This window comes from Pan troglodytes, chromosome 7 (genome assembly GCF_028858775.2).
Source record: "Pan troglodytes isolate AG18354 chromosome 7, NHGRI_mPanTro3-v2.0_pri, whole genome shotgun sequence".
In the NCBI taxonomy this organism is placed as follows: domain Eukaryota; kingdom Metazoa; phylum Chordata; class Mammalia; order Primates; family Hominidae; genus Pan; species Pan troglodytes.
This window is the reverse complement of record NC_072405.2, coordinates 140,334,672-140,348,709: the sequence shown is the minus strand read 5'-3', so window position 1 is coordinate 140,348,709 and position 14,038 is coordinate 140,334,672. Positions and strand designations below refer to the sequence as shown.

Below are 14,038 nucleotides of genomic sequence, written 5' to 3'. Positions count from 1 at the left end.
CAGATTTATTTTGCGTAAAAGATCCCTTTTAATGCTGTGGGACTGGTTACTAATTTTGGAAGTCTTCCGAGCTCTTTAAATCTTCAAACATTTTTTTAAGTCTGCATTTCTGGGGTCTTATATATAGTATTTTTCAACCTTATTTTACCTCATGTCTTCCCAGCCAAGATTTTGTAGCATCTTCCTTTCTGTAGCTTCTACTACAAGACAATAGATAGGTCTGTCTGTGTGTTTGTTTTCCAAGTGTAAGATTATAAACTTGAATATCCCTTTTCACACTTAACACTGTTCCCTCCTGCTAATTCTCCCCACTTGTTTCTGATCAGTCAACCTAAGTGAAACGTATTGGCCTCCTTAAGAATTACTGGCCTGGCCGGGCACTGTGACTCACGCCTGTAATCCCAGTACTTTGGGAGTCTGAGGTGGGTGGATCACCTGAGGTCAGGAGTTCAAGACCAGCCTGGCCAACATGGTGAAACCCCATCTCTACTAAAAATACAAAACTTAGCCGAGTGTGGTGGCGTGCACCTGTAGTCCCAGCTACTCAGGAGGCTGAGACAGGAGAATCCCTTGAATCTGGGAGGCAGAAGTTGCAGTGAGCCGAGATTACACCACTGCACTCCAACCTGGGTGACAGAGTAAAGCTCTGCCTCAAAAAAAAAGAAAGACAAAAGAATCACTGGCCTTAGGCCAGGCATGGTGGCTCACGCCTGTAATCCAAGCACTTTGAAAGACTGAAGCAGGTGAATCACTTGAGGTTGGGAGTTCAAGACCTGCCTGGCCAACATGGCAAAACCCCATCTCTACTAAAAATACAAAAATTAGCCAGACGTGGTGGCACACATCTGTAGTCCCAGCTACTTGGGAGGCTGAGGCAGGAGAATCACTTGAACCCAGGAGGGGGAGGTCACGGTGAGCCAAGATCACGCCACTGCACTCCAGCCTGGGCGACAGAGTGAAACTGCGTCTCAAAAAAAAAAAAAAAATCACTGGCCTAAAAAGATAGAAGTAGTGGTTGAGTCTTCTATTTATTCAGTAAATATTTACTCTACACGAAACCAGAGAAAAGCCTGGCCCTAATAGAACTCTCCCAGTCTTATGAGAGAGTCAGGTAACAAGTAAGTAAACAAAGACTTAATTAGAGATTATAATCAGCAATATGAAGGAAGTCAGAAGTGTATAAGGGCATGGGACGCACAATTCCTTAATTTTTGAAATGATTCAGGAGGTTGGATTTTACATGGTTTATGGTTACAGGATGCCTCTTTGGTGTAATCTCTCCTAGAGTCTCATACATATATAATGCAGCGTTGCTCAGAGACATGGCTCCATTAGCATTTTGTCTTTGACAATTTTTGTTTCCTAGCAGGGAACTGCATCTGCATCAGAAAGTCCCTAGATGGCGATAAAGATGAAATTGCTAGAGAACCTCACCATTGTCTATTATCTATTATCCATTTATTTCCAAAAGGAAAGTTACACTTCCTGATACTGAGCATTTGTTGTTGTTTTCCTCATATGCCAAGCACAGGAAATGCTGCTCTGGCTTTCAGGAACCAGCAGCATCATTTGATGGAGTGAGTGCCTCGCCAGTCCTGGACACCTGCCTTATCCCAGCTCTGCCCCTCATGGCTTGTGACTTTAATCATGCCTCTGAGTTCTCGGCTGCAAAATGGGGACAATACTACCTGACCCACATACTTCACAGAGTTAGTATGAAAATGAAGAGGTACAACTATTCGTATCCATAAACATTTTTTTTTTTTTAATTTAGACTAGGCGTGGTGACTCACGCCTATAATTCTAGCACTTTGGGAGGGTCGCTTCAGCCCAGGAGTTCAAGGCCAGCCTGGACAACAGAGTGAGACTCTGTCTCTACTAAAAATTTAAAAATTTTTAAAAATTAGCTGGATATTATGATACATGCCTGTAGTCCCAGCTACTCAGGAGGCTGAGGAGGGAAGATTGCTTGAGCCCAGGAGATCAGGGCTGCAGTGAGCTGTGATCTTGCCACTGCACTCCAAGCAGGATGACAAAGCAAGACCTTGTCTCAAAAAAAAATTTTTTTAACGATAAACCTAGGGAAGAAGTTGAGGAATAGCATATATAAACACATTTTGAAAACTACAAAGCATTATACAGATGCAAGGCCATAATAACAATCTCTGTATTGTTACAAAAATAAAATAGTTTCTGAAAACTGCTGTGACTGATACCCTAATTAAGTGTTGATTTGGGGTAAGCATCAGGCTTCCATTGTGTAATAGAATTACGCAATGGGACAAAGATGTAAATTATATAGCCTGGCAATTTAAACCTAAAGCAGATGATAATTTTACTGAGATTAACAGTATTTACTTTCAGAACTAGCCTATCTTAGAGAAATAATGGTTTAAGTCAATATTGGTAGGGACTAGTAATTGACAATGGGAAATAGGAAAGCTTACTTTATACCAAGGAAAGAGGCCAGCAGTAATTAGACTTTTTTTTTTAATATGAAGAGTGTATTAAACTCTTTTGGAGCCCTTCTGGATTACTAGGTATCTACTAATCTGTGTTAAACATTCAGTGTGGCAGTGTTCTTAGCTTTCTTTTTTTTTTTTTTTTTTTTTTTTTTGAGACGGAGTCTCGCTGTGACAGCCAGGCAGGAATGCAGTGGCATGATCTCAGCTCATTGCAACCTCCACTTCCTGGGTTCAAGCGATTCTCCAGCCTCAGCCTCCCGAGCAGCTGGGACTACAGGCGTGCACCGCCACACCTGGCTAATTTTTGTATTTTTAGTAGAGACGGAGTTTCACCATGTTGGCCAGGCTGGTCTTGAACTCCTGACCTCAAGTGATCTGCCCACCTCGGCCTCTCAAAGTGCTGGAGTTACAGGCGAGAGCCACCGTGCCTGGTCCTAGCTTTTTTTTCTTAACGTTTACAGAAGCAGTTTGCCATGAACACAGTTAAACCATATACCTTAAATAAAGCAATAGTAGTGAAAGTGCCCAGCATGGAATACCTGGCACACACCAGCCACTTCAATGTCACTTTGAATAAACAAAACTAAGATCAAATACACTACTCCCTTAACAGCTTTTAAAAACGAACCCCATTTTTGTGTGTATGTGGAATATTACTATCATTCCCGCTGTCTTGTCTTTAGCTCTGGAGAAAGTTGAGTCTTTTTTTTAGTCTATAAAAATCAGTGTCTATATAAATGTTGTTCAGGCTTCCAATATAACAGATGGTTTGGTTTCTAGAGCAAAGGGTTTTTGGATTTCTCTTTTTTCTAGGTAATGCTTTACGTCCAGTTCTTTCTTCATTATTTAGAAAAGCCTTAATTTTTTTTTTTTTTTTAAGAAAAGCGTCAGGCAGTTTGCTGACTAGAAGAAAAAGTTGTAGAAAGAAAAATTCTATTATATGAATCATTTCATGTTTCAGCTTGTGGCCCAGTGAAGGCTTAGCCTGTACTCTGTTCTTTCTCTGTTGATTTTGCTGGTAGTGGTGTGTGATTTCTCCTTCAGTAGGTTCTGTGATGGTTATAAGGAGTTATTGTTTTAAGATGTGTGTGTGTGTTTGTTTTTCCCATTGTACCTAAATGACCTAAACTCAGTAGCATTCTGTGTTGACTGGCATTTTGTTCCTTAAAGCACACACTCTTCTTACCTTTGTTGTAAATTTTTCTCTGTTGCCTAGGCTGGAGCGCAGTGGCATAATCATAGCTCAGTGTATCCTCGAACTCCTGACTTCAAGTGATCCTCCTACCTCAGTCTTCCAAGTAGCTGAGACTACAAGCACACACCACCACACCTGGCTAATTTTTTAAATTTTTGTAAAGATGGAGTCTTGCTGTGTTACCCAGGCTGGTCTCAAACTCTTGGCCTCAAGCAATCCTCCCACCTCAGCTTTCTACAGTGCAGGGGATTACAGGCATGAGCCACTGCACCTGGCCAATTTTATTTTTTTTTAACCAAATTTTTGAAACCCTACTTGTGAGTTATTAGATTGATGGAGTTAGCCATATCCAGCCTTTTGCTTTTGTCTCTGTGTGTCATACCACATTCTGATGTGTGGAAGTGATTTCATACTGGCTGTTTTGTATCTGTGAGACTGGGATTAATCTTCCTGCCCCCATTCAATTTCCTTTCTAGGTCCAACTGGCCCACCTTCAACACTCCCTCTAAGCACCCAGACCTCTAGTGGCAGCTCCACCCTATCCAAGAAGAGGCCTCCTCCCCCACCACCCGGACACAAGAGAACCCTATCCGACCCTCCCAGCCCACTACCTCATGGGCCCCCAAACAAAGGCGCAGTTCCTTGGGGTAAGTTATCCTAAAGTCAGGGCCAAAGCTGCTGGGGCCAGGCAGCGTGTGGGGCTCCACTGGGCAGTGGCCTGTCAGCACATTCAGAAAGTGTGCCAAAATGCACACACATGCTGGGTGCTGACTCGGGTATATATGACATGATTCTACCTGTCTCTTAAGGGAAAGGAACATTTTGAAAAATATTTAGGCCATTAAAAACTAAAAGGTGCTGAGCACTTCCTAAATCTTACTCAAGTATAATAGCAACTCTGTGAGGTAGGTATTATTAGTCTCGTTTATATATAAGGAAACAGAGGCTCAGAAAAGCAAAGTAATCCATTTTCCTCACAACAGCCAGAATGGTTTTCTTATAAAATGTAAATCAGCTCATGGTCACTTTTCTCCTTAACACCCTTTTGAGATTTCCTTTTGAGCTTCAGATAAATGCAAGCTCCCTATATCAAGGCCCACAGGGCCCTGCATGATCGGGCTCTTATCTCCTAGACCCTCTCCTGCCACTCTTATCTTCAGGGCTGGCCTTCTTTCACTTCTTGGATACACCATCCTCTGCCTCCTGAGGGCCCTCCCACTCCCTGGAACTCTGTCATGCTTTTTGAACAGCTGCTTCCCTTTCATCCTTGAGTTCTCAGCCGGCATGTCTATCTCCCCCGCCCTCCAACGCAGCTTCCTCCCTACCTGTTTTCCCCCAAACACCTTATCACAGAATGTAAGCCGCTCCACTAAAATGTAAGCTCCATGAGAGCCAGAACCTTGTCTTGGTCTTGTTCTCACCAGTGTTTACTGGAACCATGCCTGGCATACAGTGAATATTCAGTAATCACTTGAGAATGAATAAATTTGCCCAGAGTCAGCTTGTTAATCATTTCAGTGACATTGACTGCACATGACAAATTCCCATCTACAAGGGACATAATTCCCATCTTTACTACTAGCCTGCTAGCGACTTAGGGGCCACCCCATCACGAAACAGGGTCTTGGCCCATGACAGACACTCACAGAAGCTTTGCTGAATAAATTTGTTAGTTTGTGTGTCTCACCTCTTCCTGCTGTGGAGTTTCATTGTGGCTTTCTTCATATTTTTTGTGTTTTGAGTTTTGGGGGAAAGTTACATTGTCCCGTTGCTGATTGTCACCTGTTCACCATCTGGCCCAGACACCCCGGGTTATGTGTGTGCAAGCATGTGTGTGCATTTAGCCGTTCATTCTCTGACTCTGTTTGCTTACTTGAGGCACTTACTATGCCCCTTGCTTGGGCCTTCTCAGTCCATATGCTCGTGGAGTTCATGGTCTAATGCAGGACACACGTGGGTAAATCATTAGAGCACATGTTCTTTACTATCAGGATAGACATGTTGTCTAAACACTAGAAATGCCAGAAAACTGAATGTCAGACTTTAGAGGAAAGCCAGGGAAGGTTTAGAGAGGAGGAGACATTGGAGTTTGGTGTTAATGAATTAGTTCCCACAAGCCAGGCAAGAACAATTGAGGTGTGCTAGCACATATGTACATAAAGACTAAGGATGTCCGTGACATTTTCAGAGGCTGCTGTGTAAGGCCTTCAGGATCCCCAGATTTCATCAAAAAGGCCTTTCCCCCAAATAACATTCCATGAAAGTCACAAGTTTCACATCAGCGTTTCATATCACAAATTAACCTCCTTTCCAAATTTCTCTAAGTTTTAATCCTCTTGTTTAAGTGGCTTTATTTCTTAAGGTTTGAAGTGCCTTTATTCACATTGTATAGACTCGAACATTCCTCAAATAAATTTACCAAATTTCTGCTTTCTGGCTTGAAAATCATCACTTTTTTAGATTTTCACATCACTCAAGAGCAAGACTAGCAGCTGGCCGTTTTTCCCCCCATTGTTGATGGGTCAGGGAGCATTTTTTATTAAACAAAATTTACTTTAAAAGAGTGCCTGACAGTGAGCTGGGAGCCTTATAACCTTTTCCAGATGAGGACGCTGTTCTGTCTGTCAGTTTCTCACCAGCTAAGAGCCTCTCACCTACAACCAGCCTTGAAGGACAAAAATCATCATCTGTCCTCGGCCACAGTGACAGTTTGCCATGTGGCATGGACTTTTGATTGTTGAAATCAAAATTTTAAATTTAAAAAACAATTTAAATTTTTTTTTAAATTTTGATTTTAGAAAGCATATGTTGGTGTACATGCATGTATGTGAGATATACTGTCTACAGACACAGGTCAGTAATGGGCATGTATGTGTGGGTGCATTCATACACGGCTGGACTTCTCCTTAGAAAGGTTATAGTTGCTCTGCTCCTAGTGCTTGAGGTCTCTGTTGTATTATTACTGCTTGGTTTTATCCCTTCCCGCCTCCTGCTGACATTGTATTGTAGAAGCCAAAGGCAGGGCCCAGACAGGTCATCAGCAAGGCACTTAGGGGATCAACCTTCTAGGCAACCTTCCTCTCTGATGCCTGCAGCTTTCGTCTGTGGACGCACCTTTCCAACGCTCTTACGTTCCCCTAAACCTCCCATCTCTCCTCAGCCCATGAGGATCAGGGCCTTTGAACTGTGAGAGATCAGGACTGGGAGGTAGACACCAGGCATGAGCAGGTAGTAAAAGAACAGCCCCTTAGCTCTCACCAGGCCTTACCTCTCCACCCCCAAAGCTGAACATGTCTGCCATCTTGAGGTACACCACATTCCCCAAAGTTCTATTTTTTTCTCTCAGATCTGAGCCTTTGCTTACAGTATGCCCTCAACCTAGAATCTTCTTCCCTCTACTTCTTTATGTTAATGTTTAGTCATCTTTCAAGATCTGCTATCCTGGGATCTACTTAAAAGGCCTTTTGCAGTCCAGTAAAACTCCCCACTCCCCACCCTTTTGTCCCCACTGGTGTAGTGGGTATCACAGTGGCTGTTTCCTTGCCTGTCTTTCCTAGTACATGAACTCCTTCTGAGGGCATGTGCTGCTTCTCTCAGCAGAGCAAAGTGCTCTAAGGTGAACTCAAGTGTCATACTGTCTGGATTCTCATTCCATCTCTACTACTCAATAGCCTTGTGATTTTCAGCAAGTATCTTTGAAATGCTCAGTGCCAAAGCTTCTCCAACTATAATATGGGGCTAGTAATAGTGTCTGTATTGCATATGGAGTTATGAAATTTAAATGAGAAGAACACATAAAAAACAACCAAAACCATAGGCAGCGCCCAATAAATGATAGCTACTGTTACCATTATTCTCAGCCTAGCATTTTGTTGGATAGCTAGAGATGGGAGAAACCTGCATTAGTTTCCTGAGGCTCCTGTAACGCATACCACAAACTGGATGTGTAAAATGACAAATTTATTCTTTCAGTATTAGAAGCTAGAGGTCCAAAATCCAGCAGGGTTTTGCTCCCTCCAGAGGCCCTGTGGGAAGAATCTATTTCTTGCCTCTCTCAGCTTCTGGTGACTCCAGGTGATCCGTGGAGTGGTGCAGCCTCTGCCTTCATGGTCATCTCCCCACTGCCGCCACCTCTCTGTGTTCTCAGAACTGCCTTTGCCTCTCTTTCATAAGTGTACGTGTGATTGTATATAGGACCCACGTGAATTTTCTGTGATAATCTTGTCTCGGGAGGCCAAGGCGGGCGGATCACTTGAGGTCTGGAGTTCAAGACCAGTCTGACTAACATGGAGAAACCCCATCTCTACTAAAAATACAAAATTAGCTGGGCATGGTGACGCATGCCTGTAATCCCAGCTACTCGGGAGGCTAAGACAGGAGAATCGCTTGAATTCGGGAGGCAGAGGTTGTGGTGAGCCGAGATTGCACCATTGCACCCCAGCCTGTGCAACAAGAGTGAAACTCCATCTCAAAAAAAATAATCTCCTTGTCTCAAGATCCTTAACTTAATTATATTTACAAAGACCCTTTTTCCTAGTCAGGTCACGTTTACAAATTCCAGGGATCAGGACTCGATAACTTTGGGTGGCCATTATTCAGCCTACCACAGCTTGTCCTCTGACCCCCAAAGAGTCACATCCAACCCACATGCAAAATATGTTCACCCATCCCAGCAACCTCAAAAGTCTCAAACCCCTGTCTTGGCCATTGTTTTTTCTAGTCTTCAGAGAAGATGTGAGCTGTCATGTACCTGCCAGATGTACTCCTCTCCCCACTGTGCCTAGGATTTCCTCCTCCAAATTCACAGGGGAGATTTTGGGGTAATAGTTGTTGTCAGCAGCTCTCTATTTTTTAGATCAATGGGTTCACGCTGATCGCTTGCCTAACATTAAATATGGAATCAAACTTGTAAAGTAGGCAAGACTCGAGGCCTCCTGTCCCAATCTGTTTTAGGCCACCTGTTCACACCACCACTCTGTTGTACCCACCAGTCTCACTAGCCATCCATACAGCAGCACTGGCATCACTCCCATGACCCCTCCCTGCAGCACATTAGCCTCTTTCCTCAGCCAGGTGGAGGTTTCCACCTGTCAAGTTCTCTTTTTTTATTTCGAAACAGACTCACTCTGTTGCCCAGGCTGGAATGCAGTGGTGCAGTCCCAGCTCACTGTAGCCTCCACCTTATGGGTTCAAGCAATTCTCCTGCCTCAGTCTCCCGAATAGCTGGGATTGCAGGCACCCGCCACCATGTCCAGCTGATTTTTGTATTTTTAATAGAGACGGGGTTTCACCATGTTGGCCAGGCTGGTCTCAAACTCCTGACCTCAAGTGATCCACCCATCTCGGCCTCTCAAAGGGCTGGGATTATAGTCATGAGCCACCGAACTTGGCCCACCTGTCAAGTGTGAAGCCTATACCCTTCTTTGGTTCCCCGACATTTGTGTTTCTGGTCTCAGGGGCACCTCTGACATTCAGCTCCTTTGCAGAGTAGCCATGGCTGACAGGTCTTGGCTCTGCTGATGATCACACTTTCTATGCTGATGATTAGCCCCGCCGAGTCCCCCATGCTGACCTTTAAGAAGGAGGTAGAAGGTGGTTTAAGAAGGAAGTAGATCTTGCATTTAGCCTTGGAAGATGAGTGGAATAGGCAGGAGGAAATAAGCAAGGCAGCTGATGTTGAGTGTTTTGTGAGAACGAGGGCCAGAGATTATAACCTTTAATGCATCTACTTCACAGAAGGCCACACTTCCTTCATTACAAAGAGTCTGTCTTTCCCTCTCTCAAATTCCATTTCATGCCTTCATAAACTCCTTTTTCTTTGTTTTTGAGACAGGGTCTTATTCTGTCACCCAGGCTGGAGTGCAGTGGCGTGATCATAGCTCACTGCAGCCTCCACCTCACAGGCTCAAGCTATCTTCCCACCTCAGTCTCCTGAGTAGCTGGGACTACAGGTGTGCACCACCATGCCCAGCTAATTTTTGTATTTTTTGTGGAGACGGGGTTTCACCATATTGCCCAGGCTGGTCTCAAACTCGTGAGTTACGTGATCCACCTGCCTTGGCCTCCCAAAGTGCTGGAGACTACCGGCATGAGCCACCACACCCAGCCCATAAATTCTTAATACAGGTTTATGGCTTGTAAGACAAAAGAAAATGACAATTCATTATTTTAGAATCTTCGGATAAAAAACTACTTACGTAATATTTTATAAGGCCATCACTTGTAAGTGCCTCACAGAGTGCTGGGCATTGTGTTGAGCACTTCGCATGTGTTAACGTACCTCATTCTTAACCATGGTTACACAGAGAGAAAATGCTATTATCTCACCTTCGGGGTGCAGAAAGGTTAAGTGATTTACACTGTTTCTCACAGCTAGTACGTGGGGGCCAGGATTCACCTGCAGCCTGTGTGGCTGAGAGCCAGCCCTCCTCACCCTCTCCACGCACCACTCTGTGCTCGCAAAATGCAGGCCCACTGGCCATTTCTCCTCACAGCAGTGGTTTCTGTGCCCATGAAGCTGAAGTGTGGAGAAGGCGATCAACTTAGCATGGTTCTCCTGGCAAGCAGCACAAGCTCTGCTGGCTGTGCCTCCTTATCCATCTGCAGCATGGCACCCTGGTATGCAGCTCCCGCGCTACCCAGGCTGGGAGGGCCACCCCAGGCTTTTTCCCTGCCAGAACCACAACATCCACAGTGCCCAAAATAGCCCCAGCATTACATTACTGAAGTCCTGCTTCTGTGATGAATCCAGCCATCTGTCTCAGGAGACTTCTAAGGCAGGCTTTTGATAGCAAAACAAATAGTCCTGTGGACAGATTTGGGTTTTGTAGGGAATTTATGATTTTTGAAGTTGCATTTCATTGAACCTCTTTCTTTTTTTTTTTTTAAAGACAACGTCTTGTTCTGTCGCTTAGGCTGGAGTACAGTGGCACAATCATGGCTTATTGTAGCCTCAACCTCCCGGGCCCAAGTGATCCTCCCATCTCAGCCTCCCAAGTAACTTGGGACTCTGGGTGCGTCACACCACACCCAGCTGATTTTTTAATTTTTGTAGAGACAAGGTCTTACTATGTTGCCCAGGCTGGACTCGAACTCCTGGGCTCAAGTGATCCTCCTGCCTTACCTCCCAAAGTGCTGGGATTACAGGCGTGAGCCTCTTCACCCGGTCCTCCTCTTTTTTTAATAACCTACTTTATAACAGACTAACACATATTTTAACATAATTTAAATAATAAGAAATGAGGACAAAGGGAGAATAAAGGTAGCAAAGTAAGGTGAATTCCAGGAGTGTGATTTCTCCACAAAATGAGTAACAAAAAGTCACATACAGTGTCTGGAAGTGGGCCACGGATTTGACCCTAAGATTCTTACAGGCAAGAGCAAAGAGAGAAATACAACTAATTGTTAGGTTCATGGTAGCCTTAAGACTGACACTATTCTAACACTCTTGAATTAATACCTGATAACAATTTCCCCCCTCCCCTGGCCCTCCATCCTTTGGCATTTAGAGAAGTGTCTGCAGTGCACGTGGGAAACCATAACATGCACTGAAAGAACATTCCAGAAGCCCAGGTTCTGATCCAGGTTCTACCAATCCCTGACAAAGTGACCTCTGGGAATCACTTACATTCCTCATCTTTGGTCACTGGGAGTTAGAATTGTACTTTTATTTAATATAGAGCAAATAATGGATGAAAAACTATACCAAAAATTGGTTTACTGCTTATATTTCAGGCCTGGCACTTCCAGGTAAAAAAGCTCCATAGATGAAATGTCTGAGACATGCATATTTACTTATTTTCTTTTCTTTTCCTTTGTTTTTTTGGTTTTTCTTGTTGTTTGTTTGTTTTATTACATATCTACTTATTGGAAGTGGGACTGTCATTGTCCCAGTTACTGATGAGGAAATTAGGCACAGAGAAGTCAAATGACTTGCTTAAGATCTCAAATCCAGGAACTGCAGAAGTGAGATTTGAACCCATTTCCAACTCCAAGGCCTGTGTAGTAATTCACTATTCCAGAATACTCCTGTAGCAACCAGGCCATTCGCTGCTGAGCCAATGCCCCCTCTCTTTCCACAAACTCTTCTCCTGTAGCTTCGAAGCTATGGTAGGTGACCAGGAGTCTTGGCCGCACTTCTTCCATTGCCTGCCCAGGATGTATCTCCAACTTTCTCTTACACACATCTGTATGATACACTAAGACCTTTTTCCAAATTGCACAGAGAGAGAAAAAGGGATTGAGTTGCTTCCATATTTTTGCTGCTCATTGTCCTCTTTTCAGTACTATTTTATTTTCAGAATTTTTTCTAGCCACACTTTTCTTCTCAAGCACAGCAGGTAGCCTTTGCATAGCTATGAGAGTGACAGGATTCTTGTCAACCAGACCATAGACGCCTACCCAGCCAGGTGTAAGAAGGTCCGCTGTGGGCAGAGAAGTTGATGAGCCAGCACGGTCAGTCCTGTCTTTCGCTAGCAGGGACTATTGACTGCTCTGTGCCAGACATTTTGTTAAAAAGTGGTGTTATCGGCCTGGCGCAGTGGCTCACGCCTGTAATCCCAGCACTTTGAGAGACCGAGGCAGGTGGATCACTCGAGGTCAGGAGTTCAAGACCAGCCTGGCCAACATGGCAAAACCCCATCTCCACTAAAAATACAAAAATTAGCCAGACGTGGTGGCGCATGCCTGTAATCCTAGCTACTTGGGAGGCTGAGGCAGGAGAATCAGTGAACCTAGGAGGCAGAGGTTGCAGTGAGCCGAGATGATGCCGTTGTACTCCAGCCTGGGCAACAAGAGCAAAACTCCATCTCAGAAAAAATAAAAATAAAAATAATGGTGTTACCAAGACATAGAAGGTGGGGTCCATTCTTTGAAGTGACCACTCATTGAGTAAATTAACATCATTTCTGTTTCATGCTATTGAAGAGCTGTGAATAATAATACCGTTGTGTCAGGCTTCCTGTGGCCTAGCACTGTGTCCCGTACTTCATAGTTTATTTCCTTTAATACTCATGCCCATCTAGGGTAGTAGGTACCATGGTTGTTCCCAGTTTATATATGACAGAATTGAGGCTTAGCAGAATAAGAAGTCACCCAAACTCATACCCACTGGTCAGCAGTACAGCTAGAATTCAAAGCCACACTTGTCTAGGTCCAAAATCTGCACCCCTAATTAACCACTCCTGGTAAGAAGCTGGTTATAAGGGGTGGTCAAGTCAGCTATGGAAGAATTCTCAGAAAGTGACTCCAAAGGTGTTCTTTGAAGGTTGTGTAGGAATTCACCAAAACTGGAAGGAGACAGGCCTTCCTTGCAGGGGAAAGGAACGTAAGGGGCAAAGTTACAGAGACATAAAAACTCACACCATCTTTGGAAAAAGGAGACTCATTTTGAGAAGCCAAAGAGTAAGGTTAAATGAGAACTCTGGACATTTGGGCCTGTGGGTATTGGGCAGCAGCCTCTGACATGATGACTCGTCTGTGTGACAGCAGAATGAATGACCACAGCAGAGCCAGAGGGCCTTTGCAGCCCTGTTGGTCTCAAATTTACTCATGTATAGCACATGCAACCTGCATTAATAATCACTTCTTTGGAATGTTTTCTACCTGGAAAGGGAATTAGTGGATGTAACAGTTCATTCCCCAAACATAAAATTTTCCTTGACGTTTTGATTGTTATAACTCATTTAAGTGGGAAAGTATAAGATTTGATATCTAGCCCTGAAGACTCATTATTGAGCACAGTGCTAGAAAGAAATGCCTACCAGGCCAGGTGCAGTGGCTCACACCTGTAATCCCAGCACTTTGGGAGGCCAAGACAGGAGGATCACTTGAGGCCGAGTATTTGAGACCAGCCTGGGAAATACAGTGAGACCTTGTGTCTACCAAAAAAAAAAAAAAAATTAGTAATGAGACCTTGTCTCTACAAAAAAAAATAAAAATTAAAATTAACCAGGCATGGTGGGTCATGCATGTAGTCCTAGCTACTTGGGAGGCTGAGGCGGGAGGATCATTTGAGCCCAGGAGTTTAAGGCTGCAGTGAGCTATGATTATGCCACTGCACTCCCACCTGGGTGACAGAGCAAGAACTTGTCTCTTAAAAAAAAAAAAAAAAAAAAAAAAGGCCACGTGTGGTGGCTCACACCTGTAATCCTAACACTTTGGGAGGCCAAGGTGGGAGGATCAGTTGGTCTCAGGAGTCCAAGACCAGCTTGGGCAACTTAGACCCCATCTTGAAAAAATAAATAAATAAAAAATAAGAAAAAAAGTAAATGCCTACCTTGAAGAACATCACAGCTCTGAGGATTTTATGAGTTACCAAAGAAGTCCTTAAATATTAAGTTATATGGGCTCATGAACATATACTGATGGTTAGTTTAAT

The 14,038-nt window shown here is 43.9% G+C and overlaps 1 protein-coding gene across 13 annotated transcripts in view; it reads left to right on the top strand.

Annotated features, from left to right (window-relative positions):
* ASAP1 (ArfGAP with SH3 domain, ankyrin repeat and PH domain 1) overlaps nt 1–14,038 on the top strand; it is a 391,937-nt gene that overhangs the window by 347,710 nt on the left and 30,189 nt on the right. For 9 of the 13 annotated variants that reach the window (XM_054657023.2, XM_009455915.5, XM_024345277.3 and 6 more), the window contains one exon: nt 4,137–4,307. The exons of the other annotated variants lie outside the window; for them this stretch is intronic. In XM_054657023.2, the coding sequence (XP_054512998.1) occupies nt 4,137–4,307 (171 nt within the window). The remainder of the gene's footprint in view (nt 1–4,136; nt 4,308–14,038) is intronic. 13 annotated transcript variants of the gene reach the window in all.